Source organism: Apis florea, unplaced genomic scaffold (genome assembly GCF_048593485.1).
Source record: "Apis florea isolate Af1SG1 unplaced genomic scaffold, ASM4859348v1 contig_2201_pilon, whole genome shotgun sequence".
Classification (NCBI taxonomy): Eukaryota; Metazoa; Arthropoda; class Insecta; order Hymenoptera; family Apidae; genus Apis; species Apis florea.
Window position 1 is genome coordinate 344,701 of NW_028256542.1, and position 23,680 is coordinate 368,380.

The window sequence follows — 23,680 nt, forward strand, 5'->3', positions numbered from 1 at the left end:
AATACTTTAAAGAAGATGAAATAAGAGTTTCAAAAAATTGAAAAAAATAATTTCAATGATGATTAAAAATAATTTTAACAGTGATTAGAAGCAGAATCTCCAAACAATCTTTTTTTCTTCTAACATCCTTGACTTTGTGGTTTGAAGCTGCAGGTTGAGGAAAGGAACAGACTCACAGGCTTTCTGATTTCGCAGGCTTTGAGAAAAATCTTAAGCAGCTGGATACATAGACTCTTCTTTGAAGTTTCTCCTTTCATGGTCATTTCTTTATTTCAATTTTTTGATAATGCCGTTGCAAGATGAAATTCATTTAATCATATAACTTTTTGATCCATCATTGTTCATCACAACATTTTTCTATTAGAATCATTGCTTAAGCCAATTTACTAACTTGTAATCATTATTATTAATCATATATATATATATATTTTTTTTTTTTTTGATTTTCAAACTATCTGAATAATGTCGAATGAAATAATTTATATATTATATAAAATTTGAACAAATTCTCGTTAAAGTTAACTTACATTCAATGTACTGTCAAGCGAATATTGATGCAAAAATAATTGTAAAAGGAACAAATTTTATAAAATTATATATTATAAAATTAATCATAATTCGTACTGAATACGTAAATAGAAAATTGTATACTTGAAAATTCTTTTTCACCTTTTAAATTTCTGAACAACTGAAAACAAAAATAAAATGCTCGATAATATTTCTTGCAAATGAATATTAACATCGAGAGTGATTTCAGACAATAATTTTCTTATTTATTACTATTAAAGCAAGTAACTCAAAGAAAGTTTTAAGTTTTTATATTCAAATATATTTATATTCTTATGCCATTATTGAACAATTCTAACCAAATAATGTACAATATAGATACAGTATTAGAAGAAAACTTATAACGTAATTGTACACGTCACCTCTGGAATGTAAAATCCTCATACATTTACATCACTCGTATTATTAATCTAACCTCACCTTAATATTTATCATTATTTTATTAATTACGATTATTTAAAAATAATCCGAACAATTTAACTTTAATCTAAAGAAAAATTATTTAATTTTATATAAATTTATTGTTCAAATTGCAGAAATAATTCTCCATTGTTTCCTCTCTTAGAGAGTCATGGTCCAAGTTTAGGCTAAAGTTTAAATGTAATTTGAGGTGTTCCTTGTAAATAGCTGATCAAATTAATTAGTCAAGTTAGTAATCTTAAGCTTTGATTCCCTGAGATGAGATTCAAATAAGAGATAATTTGGTATAATGTTTGTTTAGAATCTGTGGAGAAGAAATGTGGATATAATGGCCGTTGGGAGGGTCAGAACGGGACAAACAACGATTCTCCTCATGGATGGGCAAACTACACGACTTGTATGACACCGGAAATGCTGCGATTACATGGAAAAGTTTACACTAATGCTATCGAGGGTAACGTAAGTATATGTAAAAATTGAAAAATAATAAAAGTGAAATTAATAAATGAGAAATATTATTACTAATTGTTGAATTAATTTTGACATGTAATTGATATCATTTTTGATAAAAATGGATATGCATTTATTAAATAAAATAAATTTAAAAAGGCACAAAAGAAACAAAAAATGTAATTTATAGAAAATAAAATTAATAATTATTTATTTTTAATGCAATTTTTATTTGAATATAACAATAAGAATATAATTTTTGTATTAATCATAAATTATATAATACTCGTATTTGATTTTTAGTGAGATGAAATTGAAATGGATATTGGAAATATCAATAAAAAAAAAAAAAAAATCGGCAGAAATTAAATATTGAAATAAATCGAAAGCAAATGAAAAAAAATTTGTGAAAAATAATTCCTGTTTGATAGATTATTTTCAAGATATTTTTTATTTCACAAAATATGAAGGCAATTTATATTTCCTTAATATATAAATATTGACAAATGTTTTATTATGTTTTCCAGATGAAACTGGACATTGCTGAGAAAACTCGTACTTTAGAGTTCGTGGGTTTAAGCATCTCTTTAGTAGCATTATTTGCTTCACTCGCCATATTCTGTCGTTTTAGGTAAATTATTTATTCATTTTATACTTTCTGTACTTAAAAAATAATTTTGGAAATCAATATATTCACCATATAATAAAGTGAAGATATTTAATTCAACAAATAATTTATAATAAATGAAATATATTTCATTGTAAATAAAATAAATTTATATTTTATCCTATTTATCTTCTATAATAATTAAAAAAGTATATTAAAAATCATGTAAAGATAAAAATTATTTAAAATATATATTTCATTCCAAATATAATTAATAGCATCTATTTAATTTCCATTGTAAATAGATTTATTATAAAACAATATACTTTTTTAACAATTATTTATTTTTGTAACAATTATTTATTTTTATAAAATATATTTGTATCACAAAAAGTCTGGATTAAGTCTATTCTTAGTGTAATGACAATTCTAATTGCGTCATATTGTTTCCAAAATACAGAAAATTCATTTATTTTACAAACAAGATGTAAAGATTCAATATTTTCTTCATTAAGCGAGCAAACCGGTACTATTATAATATTATCTGAGACAAAGTTCTATTGATATTTACGTGAAACAGGTCCCTGAGAAATACTAGAACCAGGATACATAAGAACTTATTCGTTGCCATGGTCGTCCAGGTTCTGATTAGATTAACGATCTACATAGATATCGAAATCTTGAGGAAGAAAACTTATGGCATTCAACGAGGCATAGGAAACACCGTGAGTCATTCTTAATTCTAATTTCTAAAATCTAAATTTTTTTAAACCTAAATTCTCATTTAAATTTTTTTTTACATATAATTTTAAATCAGCTCGTTGTTTCTTTGAAGATTGAAGGAATTGTTTAAAAGAATTTTATTATTTATTTTACTTTATTATTTATTATTTTGTTAAATTTTATTATGTAGCTAATTATTATCAATTATACAATGTATATCGAAAATAAATAATATCGAAATCAAGAAGAAATAATTATATAAAATTATTCAAAAAGATTAATATTTGTTTATTGAATAATTAATTAAGAATTATTTATAAATAAAAATTCAACCGATTTTTGAAGAACTGCAAAGAAAAAAAATTAAATAATTAAATATTGATTCCAAAATATTAAATAACAATTTTCGATATGATGATTCGTCTTTAAGAAAACTTATCTACTTTATAAATTTTTTTTCTCTTATAGCCTGTACTTTGTGAAGCCAGTTACGCACTTTTGGAATATGCCAAAACTGCAATGTTCATGTGGATGTTTATAGAGGGACTGTTCCTTCACAACATGGTCACTGGTAGATTGATGAACAAAATATTCTTCAAGTTTTCTTTGGAATTACCAATAAGAACATTCAAGACATTGAAGAACAAACCTTTCCACACCTATTTTTATAATTTTAAGACATTTCAATGTTACCAATTAAAGGTCTGGTTTCTCTTGAGTTCATATTAGAAAAGATTTCTTTTACTTGAAAAGAAAGAAATAAAATATTTTATTAATGCTACTATATCTCTGTTGAAATTGATTCAATGAAAATCATATTATAACATTTACAATTTTTATTTAATATTTATAACATTAATGATTCAATATTTATAAAATTAATGATGATTATAAAATTAAAAATTAAAAACTAAAATAAAGAATTTTCAAAAAAAGTATCGTATAAGTATATTTATTTCTAAGTTTTAATTAATTAATTAAATCAGAACATTGTTAGTAAAAACTAATTTTCTTTTTCAATTATTATTTCAGTAACAGTGTTTCAAGAAAACTCTTACTATAGGATGTATAGGTTCATTGGATGGGGTTGTCCTGTCATGATGACGCTAATTTGGGCGATCATTACCGCGTTTTATTATCATCCAAAATCAAAGTAAGTAAAAATTAGAAAATCATGATTACAGATACGGAAATTGTCGGATGGAATTAAATTTTAAATAATGAAGTTACTAAAATTCATTCCTAAAATAAAATTTATCTAAAATTTTTATTCAGTCACTCATTCTGGTAGATTTGATTGCAATATTTGATCATTGGATTCAAATAGTGAAATGAAAATGTTTAACAATTTTAATTTAGTATCTAAATTATTCTCTTTTATATAATTTTGATATTATCATATTATTTAATATTTTGATTTTAATTATTATCAATTGACTAACATTTTATATATATATTAGATTTTCCAGATGTTGGTCTGGATATAATTTGTCTTCCTATTTTTGGATCCTAGAGGGACCCAGATTTGCAGTAATATTGGTAAGTGATATTATATAAAAAAATTCTTAAAAAATTCTTTAAAATATAAAAATCATTATATTAATTTTAATTCTCCAGCTCAATTTTCTGTTCTTGTTGAACATTGTCAGAGTGCTCGTAGTGAAACTTCGACAAAGTCATACTAGTGAAATCGAGCAAGTCCTGTAAGTAATTTTTATCACTACTTGAATTTGTTCAAACACTTATTATTAAAAAGTATCTGCAAATTGAAAATTAATATAAAAATTTTTCTAGTCAAAAAATATACATATAAAATTAATAAATATTGAAAATAATGGATTTTAGCTTTCTCAAATAATAGATAAAAAACTATAATAAAAGAAAATAATTCTACATTTAATAAAATTATATATTTATATTTTTATTATAATTTATAATTTATTATAAAATATTATAATTTATAATTTTATTATAATTATATATTACATTTTTTTATATTCTTTTAACAAAAATTAAAAAAAATTATCTTTTATTATTTTTATATTTCTAGAAAAGCTGTGAGAGCAGCTGTAGTGCTTTTACCATTATTGGGTATTACTAACGTGCTCTTTATGATCGAAGCACCTTTGCACAATGTAAGAAAGTTCGCGTTATGGTCATATTCTACGCATTTTCTTCAATCTTTTCAAGGACTCTTCATTGCAACTCTTTACTGTTTTCTAAATGGCGAGGTGAGACAATTTATTTTATAAATTATAAAATTTCTATTCTCTTTATCTTAAATGAAATATTTTATATGAATATGCAATTATATTTTATATGAGATTTTTTTTTAATGATTAATTCTCTATAGTAATTAAATGACTTCACAATAATTAATTCATACATTATGCATGAGAATACGATGAAGTAAACATAATATCTGTGAAAATACGAAAACTAGATATAAATTCTAAAAAATTATTATTAAAATGATTTATTACTATAGAAATATCGAAATATTTGATTAAAATTTATTTAGAAATTATTTATAAACTATTATTTAATAATTATTGATATGAATAAATATTAATATTTTTTATAATTATTTATTTATTATTATTTTTTTATTATAAAATTAATTTAATAAAGAATAAAAGTAATAGTTTTAAATATTATTTGTAATAGTAAATATTAAATTATAATCTAAAAATTTATATAGTAAAATTATTTATTTATATTATATATATATATATATATAATAGTATATAGTATATATATATTTTTTTATAGCAAAAAAAAAATTAATAATCTTTTAACATTTTTCTTTTAAAATTTTATTATAAATGTATTATAAATCATCAAAAAAAAAAAGATTATTTCATCTTTATAATTAATTCAATCAATCAAATAAAATTCGCGCTTCGGAATATAACGTCGATGTATATATACAAAGTCCCATTTGTAGATTGAGAAATAGGTTAAGAGTAATAGGAGGGGCGTAGTTATCGCATGTATGGGTCTGGCGTCAGTCTTTGTTTATCAGTCGTGGAATTTACATCGCGTTACGTTTCGTTTCATTTCTAATGAAATTATATTTAAATATATCGTAATGAATCAGTGGTCAGTGTAATACGATTAAATGATCAACTATTACTATTTTGTATGCAGGTAAGACTTGCTCTGGACAAGACTATTTCCGTATATCTTTCTTTAAGAGGAACTGATTTGCAAGCGAGAAGACAGTCAACATTCAGTGGTTGCCAACCCCAAAGAATTGCGTCTGGTAAGTCAATAAAATAATTTATTATTTATTATTTATATGATTTTTGTTATATTATATAATATATAATATAATATTAATTTAAAATATGTTATGTTACTTAAGATTTCTATCTTTATTATAATTTAATAGTTTAATATTTTCATTTTTAATTTTTTAAATATTTCTTAAAAAGTAGTAATTCTAATTTCTGTAAATTGTTAGAGTTTTGAACTGATTTTGAAATTTTGAATGATTTTGAAGAATTTTTATAATCTTTTGATAAAATTTTTCAAATTTTATAATTTTTTTTACATAGAAATGCAAATATTTGCATTAGTTTTGCAATAATTTGCAATAGTCATGTATCAATTATTATAAAATTTAATTGTACATCTTTAATTCCCACTGCTGATTTATTATTTAATATTAAATAAAACAGATTAATTGAATAAAGCATAATTGAAATTTTTCAATGCGTGACAATATATTGCCTTTTCTCTATATTAAGGAAGCAAAGGAAATATGTTTCTATAAATATAAATGTAAATATAAATGTATTTTTATTTATTATTAATAATATTAATTATTAATATAAATTATTATTCATAATATTAATTAATATTATAATAATTAATATTATATGTACATATATACTTTGACAAACATTTAAATTTCAAAATTATATTTTCTTATGCTTTTATATTTATTTATATGTATCATTCTTATTATATTTCAAATGTTAAATAATTAAAATATATATACTAATATTAAAAATATTAATTTTTAAACAATTTAATAACTTTTAACAAATATTTTATACATACATAAATATTTTAGTAAAATAATAAAATTTTAATGAAATATTACTTTTCATATTATTAGCAATAAAATTTCAACATTTAAATTTAATTATTCAATTAATTAATATTCTTATCAGATAAATATATATCTATATTTCAAATTTAATTAAGCTTAACATATAATAAAATTTTTAATTAAGTAATTCAATTGATTTTAATCGAAATATTTTAATAATAATTATTTTACTTAAATATTATTTTAATTTTAATAATTTTATTTACCACAAACGTAAAGTTTGAAAAAAAAGTAATCAAAAATTTGAATCATATTCTAAATCAGATTCTTTTTTTCCTTATTTAAAATATTTAATCTAATATTTTTTAATTTTTCATTATTGCAACATTTAAAATTTCATATATTCTTAATTTTTTAAATAAAATAAAAAAATTCATACAAATTTAGAGATGTGTAAATAAATTAATTTATTTATCCTAACAAAAATATTGCAGACCATTGTAAAACTTCAGATTTCTCGAATATTTTGAAATATCCTGTACAGGATATTTTAAATAATAAAGAAAGCAGTATATTACTAATTCACTCGTTTTTCAATCATTGTTATTTGATTATAACAATTGATTATATAAATAAAAAAAACATTTAAAATTTATCCAATATATCAGTGGTTCTCAACCTATAAATTGCGACTTATCTGAATCACAAAATATTTTTAAGAGATCGCTGTCGTTTTTAATTAATGATATTTAACTTTTTATTTATTTATTTTTTATAATTACATTCCATATTAGAATGCTCCTCTTCTTATATAAATTAAAAACACTATTTTATTTCGCAATTTTTTTTTTTTTTTATATATAGATAGAGCAATAGAATGTTTCAAAATATTTAAACATTACAAAAAAGGATCGTAACTTGAGATCGTAAGTGATCGTAACTGGGAAAAGAAGTTGAAAAACATTGCTATAGAGTGTAAAAAACAGATGAATATAACGAGAATTATTTTCTTATAGTTCGACAAAGCATTTTTTGCTTTTTTTTTAAGCTGGAAAAAGAACTGCATACAGTTTATGAAATATGCCAGACAGTTATCCTTGTTTTGGACTATTAATTCGCCAAGTTTTTCTTTTATTTATATTTATTTAAGAATGTATTTAGAGATTCATTTTGCAATTATCTAAACAATGTGAATAATTGATAACATTTTGAAAATGTTCAAAATAATTAATATTTTTAATGTATTATTATTATTATATAAAAAGATGCCTTTAGTTCTTAATTAACATTTATTTATAAATTTGAATAATTATATAAAAATAGTTATTGTTAAATATTAATTATTGTTAATATAATTATGCATAGTTATTTTCCAATATATTAATCTTATTTTCCAATTATAATTACGCATATAAATATTATAAAATTATTTTATATAAATAATTTTTTTTTATAATCGTTTAAATTGAATGTAATAAATTATTTTTATATAATTATTTTCTTATGAACAAATAGATTGATGATTATATTGCAAAATACAAACTTATTTTTGAAAGAAGGTCATGAAATATTCAAAAAAGTTGTCGAAAAAGCTTAGCGAGTTTTAATCAAATTAATGAAAGCCAGAAATCTCCCTCTATGAAGTTCTCAAGAATTGAAAAAGTTTTAGTTGAGATCCTTCTCTGTTGAATCGATTTCGTACGCAATTTAGGGAGTGAAAGGTTGGAACTGATCACGAGAAAATTTAAAGTTATTTGAGAGAGCAATCAAATAACAAATAAAATAAAACTTTTTTTCAGTATTTCATAGTACTTCTTGATTATTAACTTCTTAAAAATAAAATTTTAATTAAATTGATCAAAATAAAATAAAAGTGTTCGTCAAAAATTCAAAAAATAAAATAATAATAATAAAAGATACTTCAGGGAATAAAATACACATTATATAATAGATGTGATTAAACAAATTTATTTGATTAAAAAAAAAATTCATTAGGAATTATAAATGAGGTTCTTTCTTCAATCACTAATTTGCTCTACATTTTGATTATTAACTTTTCAGAAATAAAAAAAAAAAATTTCTTAAAGAGCGCAAGATAAAAAAATTTACAAAAAAATCTTAAAAAGAAATAAAGTAAAATATAACAAATTTCGAAAAATTTAAAAGAAAAACAATACAATATTTTTCTCTATTAATATTCTAGAATTAAATAGAATTTCTTTATGCTAAGAAATTTAATTCGATAGGAGACAGAAGATCAAGAATAGAAAAAGATAAACAAAAGAATGACAGAATAATGATTATTAATATATGCAGTGATCGAGATGGAGGAAGAAGAGATGAGATCCAGCGGATGGATAAGATTATGCTGTCGAGGTGGAAACACTCCACCACCGGACCGACCTGCCGAGTGAGTAATGATCATGGAACAATCGCCCGCATTTAGATCATTACCAGCATCGACGGTCGATCCTTCTCGCAACATCATACTAGTAGGTAAAAACGCACAGAAGCATGTTGCATTTCTTCTTGGCAATCTTAATCTTATCCTAATGACCAAATGAAATTCAATGTATACCAATGATTTTTGATATGGATTATTTCATTGGCTGAAGTTAAGTTCTTTCTTTAATCCAATCTTTTATTTTTAAGTTCAATTTTCTTAAAAGATATTCTTTTTGTGAAAATATAATAGATTTGGAAGCTTTGGAGTTCATGGAGGAATCTCCATGAGTTTTGTTGGCTCTCCCTGGTTTTCCCTAGTTCTTTCTAGATTTTTTATCTTTTCTTTTTTATCTCTTTATTGAATTTTTTGAAACTTTAGTGAATTTTTTCAAGCTCTCTCAATCTTCTCTTAATTAAATTATTTTAAAATTAATTCTTTTTGTATTTTTTAGTTTTTGAATTTCTTACAATTCCTCCTGGATCTATTAAAATTTCTTTAAATTCTTTTTGATTATTTGAAATCTCTAAAATATAGACTTTTAATTATATTTTGTTTCGTTTTCTAAAAGTTTTTTTTATATTTTATTCATTGATATGAAATGTTTTAAAATTTTCCTTCGCATAAAATTCTTCTCTTGTATGATTTTCAATAATTTTTGTTTTTTCATTTAAAGCTTTATAGCTTTTTAATACAATTTTTATAATGCATTGTTTATTGCATGTAGAATTTACATGTTTATTAATGCATACATATAGTTATACATATACATATAATTGTTAGTTATTTGCATGATAAAATCCAATATTTCTTTAAAATTCTCAATTTTTATAAATCAATTGTTTTTTTTTGAATTTCATTTTTATATTTATTGCAATAATTTTTCTTGTTATGAATAAATTTTCATCAAAAATATTTCACACATCAATAATAAACATATTGTTTCATTTAGCAAATATTAAAAAAAATTAAAACATATCTATGACAACAATTTTTTAATTAAACATAATCAGTTATTATTACAGTAATATATGCTTTACCAGTAATATATACTTCATAAAGCTTTTCATTTATTTCAAGTTTTTCTTCAAAATTTAAATATTTGTCTGTTCATCTCACAGAGATAAATTTCTAAAAAAAATTTGTTTTCCAATTTATGTTCCATGGTGAAAAGAGTATTCTTATCAGAAATTTATCTTTCTTGGAACCATCATCATTTCTGGTTTCAGAACAGCTGTTTGACCAGAGCCTTTTTGGACTCCTCAATCTTGGACAGAAGTTTCCAAATTCCCCTCAGATCATGAAGATGGGCTATGAATTTTTTTTTAGATAATGAAGATATTTGATCAGCTTGAAATTGTTTAAAAATTCAAAAATTGAATTTCAATTGGTGATTTGATTACAATGATGAATGATAATAATAATTATCCATTGCAGAATTTGAATTATTTGAAATTTTAAATGTTCTTAAATTTCTTTTGATTGACATGATCATTGAATTTTTTAATAGAATAAAATGATATGGTCATTGTAAAATATATTAACATGATAAGATGTTAATTGATAATTTATTAAAGTGTTTGTGTGGATCTTCCAAAATAATGGAACAATCAATGGAAATGTAGAATTTAAAATCTTTCTATTGAAATATTGAAGAAATAAATTAATATAAGGTAAAATTACGTTGAATAAATAGAAATAAGTGAAATAAGAGAATCATTGATCATAATTATTGAAAGTTAATAAATCCTGTGAATATATATTTTGTTCATTTTCTTAATAAGAATTATTTAAAGTAAATAATATAACATAAAAATTAAGTATATATTTTAAAAAATTACTGAAAATCCATAAAATTCATGGAGTCAATTTTTTAAGTAACAATAATTTGTATACTATGTATGTATTAAGAACAATTTATAAAAACAAAGTTCAACTGAGATTCAATTTATTTTTTTATATCTTTATTTAAAATAAAAAAATACCAAAGCGATATTTATAATTTTAACTTAATATATATACATATATACACTATTTGTACTTTTTAATATATTTGTTGTCTGTATAATACGCATCAAATTTGCATCTTCTATGTTATATATCTGATACAATGAACGAAATATACTATATACTTTATTATTTTATCAAACGATGCATCATATTTTGGGGAAAAAGAAATCAATTTCAATCTATATACATATAAAGAACAATCAGGGAAATAATAATATAAAATTATATACATAAAAGTTTAAAAACATTCCTTCTTCAGAATCATTGAATGTTTTAGAAAAAAATAAATCTCTGTAATTTATCTTATGTTTATAAAGAAAATATAATTTTTATCGAAGAATCATACTAGAGGCAGTCTAATAAAGGAAATAAAAATTGAAGAAATTGAAGTTTCGAAAATATATTTTCTCCAGTGTTTATTATATAAACAATGATAAAAATTGAAGGATCTAAAAATTTGAAGAAATAATTGTCTCTAGTATTATTATTTTATATTGTTATTTTAGGCGAATGGAAAATTGAATGATTATTTTTTGAAGAAATAATTTTTATCAAATATTTGTGCAACATTCTCTTTATGAATATAGACTGATTACTGCAAAAAAGAATAATGTTTTCAGGCTTTATCAGAAGCCGCAGAGTAATTAATCATAAATAATTATGCATCATTATGCTTGTACAACTTTGTAGCTGTGCGTTTTTTAAGATGTAAATAAATTATCGTGAAATCTATAATCCTTAATGCATCAGTTATTTCAGAAAATATATATATTTTTTTTAATAATTATAATTTTTATAATTTTCGTATTTAATTTCTTTGAAATTTAAATTAAATTGTGAAATAAGAAATATTTAGAATTAATATTTTTATACTTGAAAACAATCTTTATTGCCATTGTAAATTGTACAAAAACACGCTCTACAAAGTATAAGTTTATTTCTTTAAAAAGGAACATTTATAATTTTTTTTTATTTTATTTTATTTTATTTTTTTTAACAAATTTAGATCAACGTGAATATACATATACTTAAACACATTTATATAAATAATTTTTAAATATACAAATTAATTCTATTTACACACACACGCGCGCACACACAATATACAATATATATATATATATATAGTAAAAAAAAATTTGATCGATTAATAGTTTAAAGCTTTAAAAGAAAAATGAAAAAAAAAAAGTTTTATTAAATAATCGCGGAAATTTAATAAAAGGACGGATCTAATTTATCCCCTATTGTTTTCTTCAATTTTTATAATTTTATAATTTATACTTTACTATTATTTTCATTAACTTTTCATAATTTAAAAAAATAACAAAGAATTGAAAATAATTTTACAAAAATAGTTATAATATAAAAAACTTTTTTCATCAATAAAATAATTCTGTAGATTAATAATTTTATTAATCTCAATCTACAGAAAATTTTATGTTAGATCACAGACATGTTTCAAAACCCGTGAAACTGTTCACTGTGTTTTTGAACAAATGTACAAAATTCAGTGTTTAAAATTAATACTGGCGATTTACTTGCTTAAGAGAAATAACTCTTTCAGCAGAAAAATAGAATTCTATGCTAGAGTAACAACAAGAAAAAAATAACAGAAAAATGCTTCCTTTCGTGAAAATATAAATTTTTAATTTTCAATCTTAACTACTTAATTATTAAAATTTAAATAAAAACTATAGTAATTGGTCATTGATCGTTATTGAATTTAAGTAATTAACAAAAGACAGTTTACTCCACAAAGAAATTTAAATTTTTAATATATTAATTATTTAGACAGAAGAATTAAAAAAAATATTTTAGATAAAAAATGTGTAAAATATTTTTCAGATTTTTTTTCTTATTCCAAAAATCTCATAGTGATCTTTTAATGAAGATCTTTAATCCTATCCTATATTGCTAATAAATATTGTCTGTTTCGGTAACAATAAAAGTTTTCTTAAAAGAAATTTTGTGAAACTAAAATTGAGTGCATATTTGTTGCAAAAAAATCTCTTATGAAAAAACTCTTGAGAATTTTAATTTAAGAGATTATTTCATTTGCAAAAATGGCACCCAATTTTTGTGAAAAATAGGAATTTTTCTTAGAATATTAAATAAGCATCCTCATCTTTTTGTTTCGATGATTATTCAAATTTAATTTCCTTTTAATTCTGATTATTTAAAACTCATCATGGAAACTTCTTTCCGTGTCTACCATTTTGCTGCCTAGGAACAGATCCATTTTGCTTAGAATCTCAGATAAATTCAATTTCCCATCTAAATTGGTATCTGACACACTGATTAAATGTTGGGCCTCTTGTATGGCGTGCCTTGGATTTCTTGGATCTATATACATCTGAAATAATACGAATAAATGTATAATTATTTTATCTTTAATTTTTATTTCTTTTTTTTTTCTTTGTCTAATTGCTTTAATGGTTGTATATACCAGAAGCTCTGTTCTATCGGCTTTTCCATTTTTATTCTTGTCGATAAGATGTCTAAACTCCTTTCGCCTGTCCTCACTTCCGCCTATTATCTCGTGTTTATCTTCTTTTAATTCTAAACCCATCCCTTCTGCAGGTAAATCCGAAAACTCATCTTCTGTCAATTGTTCATCTCCATCGCGATCTAAAATAAAAGTAAATATAAAAATTAATTACAAATTTATTGTTATTAATATTGCAAGATAAGATATCACGAAGAAGAAATTGGAAAAATTAAAAAATGCAAAATCGATGAAATTAATGCTTTATGAAGAGGAAAAAATGAAAAAAAAACATAATATTGGTAATTTATGTAGAAATAATTTTATAAAGAAGTAAGTTTCCACACCGAATTTTTCAAAAAGATCTTCAACCATTTGTAATAATGCTCTATGACTGCTTTCAGGATGAGTAAAAGCCAAAAACTCGTCGAGTGCCAATCTTTCCGGATCATTTCTGGCTGCTTCCGACCATCTGGCTCTGTCTCTCATTATATTCTCTTTCAAATTTCGTGACATGTCACTGTGCTTCTTATCATGCGAGCTCACATAGTTCTCAGGAAATCCGTGGGATCTGAGAAAGTACGCGTGATACTCTTCCCACGAGACCTCGCCTGGAATATTAAGATGTAATAAGATCTTTAAAATCTCTTTCACATTTTCTATTATTTATTTATTTCTTTATTTTTCATATTATTTGTAATATGAGAAAGTATTTTTTATTTTTTTCCTCTTTAGTTTTGCTTTTTTAAATTTTTTAAATTTCTTCTACTGAAGAAGAAATTTTAATCTGTATATTTTTTTATTTTAAAAGTTTTATTTTAATTATTTTATGTTTAGTCTTTTTTTAAATTGTTTCTTTTTTTTCAAATAATCACATTCATTATTAAATTAGAAATACAATATTTATTTAATTTTTTAAAAATCTTTCCAAGAATTATTATCAAAAGATTAATTACCATTTCGAGGATTATTATCTATTGCAGTGAATAAGCCGATATTCTCTTTCATAGCTCGACTTATATGCTCCGTGATCTTTGTATGAATCCATCTGGCCAATTCTTGAATATCTAACAATTGATCATGATCGGTATCAGCTCTTTGAAATATATCTTCGAGTAATATTCTCGAACTTTCTTGATTCTTTTCTATATTCTTTATATTCTGATCTATTTCCTTGTAATGTTCCAAATCTCTTTTGTTAATCGTCATTGCCTCCAATTCTATGAAAAGATTCTCAGTCATAGATCCTTTATCATTTTGTATAGATCTGGTGGACGTTAAGCTCTTTAAGGGCACGTTTCTATTGTACTTGAAAAAGAGTAAAGACAAATAGATAACGAAAGGCACAAGGATTGTCCACCGGATAAATCGGAAGCATCGCAAATCTGGCTTGCAATTGACTTTGTGTATCTGTGAAAAGATGATTAAGAAAAATGAAATATTTGTGTATTTATAAAATGAGATTGATATTCCTTGTTAAAAGGAATAATTTGAAGTTTATTCAAAGTTCATTTATTTCTAAAGAACTGAAATAATAGATAGATCTTTTTCTTTTTTTCTTTTCTTTTCTATATAAGCTTAGAATCTTATAAATTTTAAGAATATTTATGAAAGAAAATGGATCTTGAAAAAAGAGTTTTAATTCAATATTTATTTCCAAGAAATTAAGTTTTTTAAGATTTAAATTTTTATCTTTCTTCTTTTCTCTTTCTTAAGTTTAAAAGTCTTAGAAATTTTAAAAATTCTTAATCTTTGAAAAAATTTGAAACTAATTCTAATAACTATTACTAAAAAAGTTCTGAAGAAACAGAAAAAAAAAATAGATAAGAAAAGTATCCCAAGTTACTCACAAAATAGGAAAAATACATGACTGTTTAAATTTATAATGCAAAATCACTATAAACCATTATGCATTTTTAATTCTCCCAACTTTATATGTTTATCTTTAAATCATTGTCAGTTACATGTTCTGTCTCAGAAGAAACATTTTTATCAACCCATTGCCATCACAAATAATAAATCTGTCATTTACAGGTCCCTGCATTAAACACTATTCACACCAATGATAGCACGAACATTTCAATATGCACTGACAAATTGTTTCAATTAATAACAACAATTTCACAAATGAACTCAAATCTTGCATGCACTTTGAGAAAAACATTGAACAAGAAATGGAACAGAAACTAATGACAAAAGGTAAATAATTCTTAAGCTAAAAAAAATTTATGTTAAAGACACTGTAAATATATTTGATCTTCTATTAATTCTCTTATTTTTTGACAAAAAAGGTAAGTTTTGAGGAGAAGTCTAGTTGCACGTTGTATGGCGAAACGTTAACGGCGTATTGATCCACTTTCACTGTCGTATCCTTTCTCTCTATAACCCTCTCTCTTCCTCTGCTCTTCTTTGTTCCACTTTTATCCTTATCTCTATCATTGTCTCTCTAATCAAATAGAGATAGTCTCTTGTTTCATAATTAAAATGTAATAGTAATAATAATTGTTCCTCTTGTTTTTGATCAATTGCACTAATTTTTGAATTTTTCTTTTAAAATTAATATCTTTACTATTTCTGGATGAGAATATAAATTTTATTAAGAAACGTTTATTCTTTTTATTCTTTTTACTTTTGAAATTTTTTGTTTTTTTGGAAAATTGATATTTTATCTAATTATAACAAGTATCTAATTTCTTTTTTAAAGATTTGATTGTTTTTCCATCTTTGGTATCTTACTTTTATTTTATTTAATATTGTTTTATTGCTTTTTTTATTTATTTTTCTATTATATTATTTTATTTATTTAAAGTGAATGAAAGAAGGAATGAAGTCCATTTAATAATGATATAAAAAAATTTATTTATTTAGAAAAATATTATATAAAAGAAAAAATAGAAATTAAAAAAATAAAGATGGATTTAATAAATCTATTTAATTCGTATATTTTTCTTCTTATATACAAATATTTTATCTAGAAACGAAGAAACTTATTTAAAACATATTCGTATATATTCTTTTTCTTAATTACTTAAATAATCTCGCAAAAACGAAGTACAGATCCGCAGTCAAGTGAAAGAATGATTTTTCATCTCCACGATAATTTAAAAAAAAAAAAAGACAACGAAAGAAAAAAAAGAAAAAAGAAGATATAGGAGAAAAGAGGGGAAAAACCATTCCAGAGTTGACAAGGTGTTAAAAAGGAGATTCTTAAACAAATTGTCGATGTTTCGTCGCGAAAGAAGCATCTCGGGGCGGAAGTTGCTTTAAAAAACTAAAGAAAAATGCATAAATTATTATAAAATCAATATTGAATTTTTTTCTTGGAATAGAAAAATTGACATATTAAATTATATTTATGAAATATTTAAAAAAAATAGATAAAATTTAATGAAAATTTAAATGAAAAAAATTGTACTTTATAAAAATAAATATTTTTTCAATGTCAAAACGAAGAGAAAATGCTTCAATTGATAAAATAAATTTAAAATAAAAGTTATTATTTAAATTTAATCTATGAAGACTATAAAAATATTTTTTTCTTCATAAATATAAAGATATTTAAATATAATTAAAATATATAAAAAGAAATATAATAATTTTATTTTAAAATTTGCCCGCCCATGAGAATTTTCTCGCTCAGGAATGGTTGAAATTCGCAAAATATATTAAGTATATAGTAGATATAACAACTAGCGCCATAAAACTATTTTACGCCTTTACAAGTCATCTCCTAGCAAAAAGTCTTCTCTGATTATCCATAAATAGTCTCTCTCTAAATTAACAAACTATTTTCATTTTTAACAATATTTAATTCCTGAATGGAATATGCACTGGCTATTTTTATTGTATTGCTTTATTCTATAAATAATATTTTTTTTCATGATTAATACTCTAAAAGGTATTTAATTGAGTCTTAAAGAAATAAGGAATCTCTATCAAAGAGATTGATTTAATTATCTGTATATAATGCTTCATTCTGTAACATTTGAATTTTAAAACTTCAAATTTACAATCTGTTCTTATATATTTTTCAGTTGTCAAGATAGAATTCTTAATAGTCAATTTTTTTAATTTATCATATTTTATCAGAATGAAGCAATTTATAATTGTACTTGAAAAAACTTAAATTTCTAACATGACTAAATTACATATGGAACTTTGTGTAATAAGTACAACTTAACTCTCAGAAACTGAATTCAAGATCATTTCTGTATTCATAAATTCACTATTCAGCAAGCTCCATTAAAAACTAACACATAGAGTTTTCTAGTGCAGTCAATATTTCTAGCTTATTATAAAACAACCTTAAAGAAATAAAAATGATGAATGGACTGTTACAATATTAGGAACTACTACTTTTAAACAATTCTTTGGAATATCCTTATAATCTTCTAAAATATTCATATAATTTTCTAAAATAATTGTTCATTCAAATAATCACTCAGAATGCAACTTTTAGTTGCAAAATCGATTTTTACATACATAATAGATACTTTTCTTTATGTCTTTGGACTTTTGGCATTTTCCATTTGAGATTTTTCATCATCTAACTCCAGACCAAAGTTTGTGATACCATGTACTTTATTAGCACACGATTTTGTCTGCACATGAAACAAAGAAGCAATAGGTGGACTCAAAAGATCTTGATTAAGATCAGCTGGATTTTGAACACCTGTGAAAAAGCTTATAATCACACCTATCAACATTGTTAGGATGCAGCCTATCGCACTATACCATAAATAGCTGATCTGAAATAAAAAAAATTAATTTTTAGAATTTTTACTTGATAAATAATTAATTATCTGTAAGAATCTTTATTCTTTAATAAAAAGAGCAGGAAAAATTAATAATTACTTTATATATGGAATAAGCTTCATTATAATTGTAACTTGACTGATGATTGAAAATTGTGATTAAACTATTATTAGAGCACTTATCAATTGACACAGGTTTGCTGTCCAAATGAATTTGTCCGTTTAAAACAGCAATTTGAGCCCCCAGACCAATCCACAGGACAATTGCCAAACTGATGATGGCACCAGTAATTGCGCCTTTGGCATTTGCCCATGGGATGAACATCCCCAAAGAGAATAATCCTAGTGTGATGCCTCCAACCATACCATTGAATGATAATGCAACCTAATTTAAAATTTATTTTCACTCTCTGTATTATTCATTAGATATTAAAATGAATGCTCCCAAAATTATATCCGCATTAAATATGAATTTAATTAAAAAATTATATTGAAAATTTTGAAAAGTAGTTTTCGAAAGGAAAAAAATTTATACTTGAAGAACACTGCCAAGTTGTTCCACAACGAAAACCAAAGCAAAACTAAGCGCTCCGAAGAAGATACTGATCCATCTAGCATAAATTGCACCTTTTCTCGCAGACATATCAATCTTGAATAATCCTTGCAAAATATCTTCGCAAGTTATAGCTGCCAATGAGTTCAGAGCGCTTGCTACGGTTCTGAAAAATATCCCAAAAATATTTTTTCATTTAAGAATTTTTTCGCAAAAATTCTCTAAATAAGAGAAAAAAAAATATTTTTTAATCAAATTTCAAAGAAGAAATTGAAGAAATTATAAAACATACCCTAAAGAAGCGGCGAAGATTCCAGCAACGAAGAAACCAGGTACGCCCTTAAGATTACCCATGAAATTCATTACGTATAGTGGCAATAATTGATCTTGGCCAGTTATGTTACCAGCCAAGAGAGGATCACAGTCTTTGTAAGTGTCATAAAGTATCATACCGGTCAAGAAATTTATGGTATATATTACAATCATACCAAAAGCAGATACCCATAAAGCTCTGCAATAAAATGAAAAGTTAAAATATTCTAGAAGTAAAATTATATTTAACACATTTTTTTTTTGTTATTTTTAGTAATTTTTTTTTTTTTTTTTTTTGAAGACACATACGTTCTGGCTTGACTAATGCTTTTAACGCTAAGATATTTTTGGACGGAAGCTTGATTACTGCAAAACATCGTTGTCCAGTATATGGTTCCACCTATCACCACGCTCCAAAAACTGTGACGAACGGTTGGATTAGGATCCATATTGAAGAACTCTATTCTTCCAGATTCTTCATTGACTTGCCATATTGAGGAAGGTCCTCCTGCCCAGGAGAGACCGTATCCAGCTATGAGAAAAAGGGAACCGAGAAGAACTACTGCCTGGAAGGTGTCCGTCATTATGACGGCTTTCATTCCACCCTGATGTAAGAAAAAAAAAAATACGAAGATTAATTGAAGAGAATTGAAATTTCGATAGAATTGTGTTAAAGAAAAAGAAAGGAAGAAGATAAAAAAGAAAAAATATCTTAAGATGAAAAAAGGCAAAATTAGAAAAAAATTTTAAAAAGAAAACATGATGATGAATATTTTATTTAAAAAAAAATAAAAATATTAAAGTTAAAAGAAATTAATAAATATCAAACATATTTTTGCAAAAAGAAAATTAAAAAGAGCAATAGATACCTGCGAGGCATAAAAGATACAGACTACATAGACTAGAGTGACGGCTATGTAAGTGTTTAAACCTGTAACTGTAAAAAGAGAAGAATAAATCAAGGGAATACGGGGATTAATTGAATCATGTTACTCACCATGGCTTAAAGCTAACGCTGGCGCGTATACGGCTACAGATGTATACAAGATCATCTGTAACATGTAGAGACCACCGGCAAGCAGCCTGCAATATTGATTGAAACGAAGATTCAAATATTCATAACTCGAGGTTAATCGTAGCTTCATGTAGACAGGCAGGTACAGATAGGAAGTAATAGGTACAACGAAAATAAAAGCCAGACAAGTCATCCAAAATTGAGTGCCCTGTGAAATTAAAAAATATTTTCAAGTATAATAGCAATTTTCTTCGAAATCAAAGTTTTATAATTAAATATTTTATTTAACAGTAATTTAGGAAAAGAAAAAGAAAATATTTTTAAATATATTGATTACATATATAGATTAGAAATATTGTAATATTGAAATAAAGAAGAAATAATATTGAAGAAAAAAAGAAAATAGAAATGAGAAGAAAAATTAAAAAATAAAAATATATAAAACGAAAATTATGTAAAAAGGTAAAAGAAAAAAATATTCCAGAATTTCAATTGCCATACTGAAGTAATCACCATTTCTTTTTTTAGATTCTACTGTTCTCTAAAGCAATATGTTTAAAATATTTAAACAAATAAAAAAAGAGAAACATACATGTTTATACATCTCTGTAGGGTTTCCTAGGAGTTCAATAGCTGTAATGAAACTAGCAGCGAGAGACATTGCCATTGGAAATGTTCCCATGCTCGAACCTCCGAGCAAGAAGTCCTGGTTGGTTTCCTGCTTCTTAGCGATGAAACCATAGAAAGTGCCGATCAGGCATGAAATTATTAACATTGCAGCCAATACCGTATAATCAACCCATGAAAAATAATAAAGAAGCGAATATTTCTCAGTGTGTATTTCATGTACATCTTCAGATGGTCGTTGTTCTGCTGAAGAAACAGCCAAGAAGAAGTATAATACCAGAAAACGCGACTTCATCTTTCAGGAGCTTGAACAGAAGGACAAAAAATTTTCACTTTCTTCTTTAAGAAGATTATTTTATATTTTATATGTAATCTTTTTCTATATTAATTGATTCTATATTAATGTGTTTTAATATCGATTATGAAGATGAAGAAAAAATTCGTAAGTAAAATAATCGATGGAAAATGCCAATTGTACTTGGTATTCAATATCCTTGAGCCGCATTTATGGATATTCGATATAGTATTTCCTATAAATCTAGGATCATATGAAAGACACAATTGATCGACACTTCCGCGCAATCTAGATTAATCTATTATTCGAATCTGTTTTAGTATCAATTTTCTTATATTTCGTTTTTCAAATCAAATCAATGAAATTTATCGAAAAGTTGAAATTTTATTATTAATTTTTTAATTATAATTTTTTATAAATCTCTAGTAATATATTTTTTATTTCTTAAATTTTTTTGAAATATTATTTATGAGATTTATATATCATATTTTCCTCTGTTGTTTAATTATATATTTTTTTCCAGATCAATCTCTCAAAGAAGAAAATAATATTTGAAGAAATTTATAAAATTAAAAATTCTGAAATATTTTGATACAATCATGTCTTTATATATATATATATATATATATAATATATATATATATATATATATATATATATTTTTTTTTTTTTTTTTCATTTTTTACGTTTCACATTTCTTCCATTGAATCCTAACCTGAAAATCATAATAGTTGTGCGTATCGATCAGATATGAATATACACAAACTGAATGGATGCAATATCGTTTAGTCAACCGATTCATTCTCTTACGTAAGCAAAGTGTAACGCACTGTATGCTTGCTTTGGTTGGAATGATGTGATTATTGAATATATGCTCCACCAATGGATGTAATTGTTTAGTAGGATTTGCACCATCGTTGTGGTATTAACACCGGCGTTCGATCATCATTAAGAAATCTGGTTGTCTCTGGCTAGAACCAGTTAATTCAAAGGCGAACAGGTCCAGTTTATATAAACAGTATAGAAAAAGAGTAACAGAATAAGGGAGATCTCTTACAATACTGTAATTTGATCCATATATACGATACGATGCATATAAATTTATTCAATTGTATTTCAATTAATATGCATAAATAATATTATAAGATAAATTTTCCATATTTTTTTTTTTTTTTTTAGATATAATGAGAGGAAAAATGGGATTAAATTCAGGAAGATATGATTTTCAATCAAATGATTTGATTAAAAAATAAAATTTATAGAAAGAAATGAATGAATTAGAAATTAGGATGAATTATGTGATATTATTGAGATAATTTTCGATGAAATATGAAAATTTAAAGATTTCTGAAGTTCCTTTATGAAAGAAGAAATACATTTCTAAAAGAAATTCTGAAACTTCTTTTTAATGGGAAGAAATACATAATTAGGTCTTGAAAATACTGAAAAAATTGCTTGTACATTTGTTATAGATTTTAACTAAATCTTTTTACTATCAGTATCGATTCAATCATCATTAAATTATAATTAAATTCTCATTAAGAATTTAGTTAAAATTTCTTCAAATTTAAGTGATTCATATATTAACCTTTTTCTTTTCAAAAAAAATATTGATTTATTTTACATGTAATATTAATATTTATTTCACATTGTTTTCAATACATTCTTAAAAATCTAAAATTTTTAAATGATTTATACAAATAATTTATTTATCTTTTGATTTGAATTAATTTTTTTCAAAAAGAATTAATATTTGATACAATAAAAAGAAGAAAAAATCATTTGAGTATTAAAAAAAGATATTCTTTCAGAATTGAAAAATAGTATTGGTTAATATACAAATTCGGCCAATGATGTCACTAGATAACTTTGATTTAAATTGCGATAGAGAGCAATTGTCATCAGATTTTCAATGAGAGACAAAGCACAGATTACGATCTATTTAGAATCTGACAAGGAAAAATATAAAGTTACCATCTTTTACAGAAGAAAAGGAGAATATGGATAAGTAATATAAAATAATTTATTTTTTTTTCATGATCTTTGTCTTGTAGATAATGTATTCTTCAAAAATTTCCAAATGAAAAGTTAGTTTAAGATATTTTAAATATTAGATTCTGAAAATTATATTTAAAAAATATAAAACATGTCCTTTAAAAAAATTCAATCTTTTTCATTGAAAATACATTTTATTTTAAAAAATTTCTCCCCAAACTTCAAGATCAATAATTATTCCAAAATATTAAATTATCAAATTTTAACAATTTTATTAGATTTTAATTCTAAAAAAAATTAAACTTTTTCAATAAAAGCATATGCATCACAAACTTCAAAACTTTTCAAAACTTCAAGACCAACA

At 23.5% G+C, this 23,680-nt stretch overlaps 4 protein-coding genes across 8 annotated transcripts in view; 2 read left to right on the plus strand and 2 right to left on the minus strand.

Moving 5' to 3' along the window:
• The window catches only part of Pdfr (Pigment-dispersing factor receptor), a 26,625-nt gene extending 14,610 nt beyond the window's left edge, over nt 1-12,015 (plus strand). Inside the window, 12 exon segments of the mRNA XM_012484933.3 lie at nt 1,289-1,446; nt 1,965-2,068; nt 2,625-2,769; nt 3,236-3,338; nt 3,800-3,920; nt 4,228-4,306; nt 4,385-4,470; nt 4,818-4,998; nt 5,918-6,032; nt 9,144-9,237; nt 10,505-10,513; nt 10,515-12,015. Of these exon segments, the coding sequence (XP_012340387.2) occupies nt 1,289-1,446; nt 1,965-2,068; nt 2,625-2,769; nt 3,236-3,338; nt 3,800-3,920; nt 4,228-4,306; nt 4,385-4,470; nt 4,818-4,998; nt 5,918-6,032; nt 9,144-9,237; nt 10,505-10,513; nt 10,515-10,587 (1,268 nt within the window). The 3' untranslated portion in view covers nt 10,588-12,015.
• Dus3 (Dihydrouridine synthase 3) overlaps nt 9,211-23,680 on the plus strand; it is a 27,126-nt gene continuing 12,656 nt past the window's right edge. Inside the window, exon 1 of one of the 2 annotated variants that reach the window (XM_086917336.1) lies at nt 9,211-9,323. The gene's annotated coding sequence lies outside the window, so the exon portion shown is untranslated. The remainder of the gene's footprint in view (nt 9,324-23,680) is intronic. The other variant, XM_086917334.1, reaches the window with a different exon arrangement.
• myd (stromal cell derived factor mayday) lies at nt 12,145-16,120 on the minus strand. The gene is made up of 5 exons (XM_012484935.3): nt 15,616-16,120; nt 14,722-15,175; nt 14,113-14,376; nt 13,727-13,908; nt 12,145-13,633 (listed from the first exon to the last, which is right to left on the minus strand). Exons 1-5 carry the CDS (start codon nt 15,631-15,633, stop codon nt 13,457-13,459), a joined length of 1,095 nt encoding a protein of 364 aa, XP_012340389.2. The 5' UTR covers nt 15,634-16,120; the 3' UTR covers nt 12,145-13,456.
• Nucleotides 16,679-23,680, minus strand: part of LOC105735092 (sodium-coupled monocarboxylate transporter 1) — a 7,517-nt gene continuing 515 nt past the window's right edge. Inside the window, exons 2-10 of one of the 4 annotated variants that reach the window (XM_086917344.1) lie at nt 22,152-22,292; nt 20,992-21,331; nt 20,382-20,607; nt 20,254-20,321; nt 19,694-19,989; nt 19,365-19,583; nt 19,055-19,238; nt 18,620-18,904; nt 16,679-18,513 (exon numbers count right to left, since the gene is read on the minus strand). In XM_086917344.1, the coding sequence (XP_086773470.1) occupies nt 18,265-18,513; nt 18,620-18,904; nt 19,055-19,238; nt 19,365-19,583; nt 19,694-19,989; nt 20,254-20,321; nt 20,382-20,607; nt 20,992-21,321 (1,857 nt within the window). In that variant the 5' untranslated portion in view covers nt 21,322-21,331; nt 22,152-22,292 and the 3' untranslated portion in view covers nt 16,679-18,264. Of the gene's footprint in view, nt 18,514-18,619; nt 18,905-19,054; nt 19,239-19,364; nt 19,584-19,693; nt 19,990-20,253; nt 20,322-20,381; nt 20,608-20,991; nt 21,450-22,036; nt 22,293-23,680 lie in introns of those variants that run through there. The other 3 variants (XM_086917343.1, XM_086917342.1, XM_086917345.1) reach the window with 3 other exon arrangements.

Excerpts from the sequence above, each read along its gene's own strand:
- myd (XM_012484935.3), bottom strand. Across the intron at positions 14,377-14,721 it reads AGATAATAATCCTCGAAATG|GCGAGGTCTCGTGGGAAGAG; the intron begins GTAATTAATCTT and ends TTAATATTCCAG. Across the intron at positions 13,634-13,726 it reads CCGATAGAACAGAGCTTCTG|ATGTATATAGATCCAAGAAA; the intron begins GTATATACAACC and ends GTATTATTTCAG.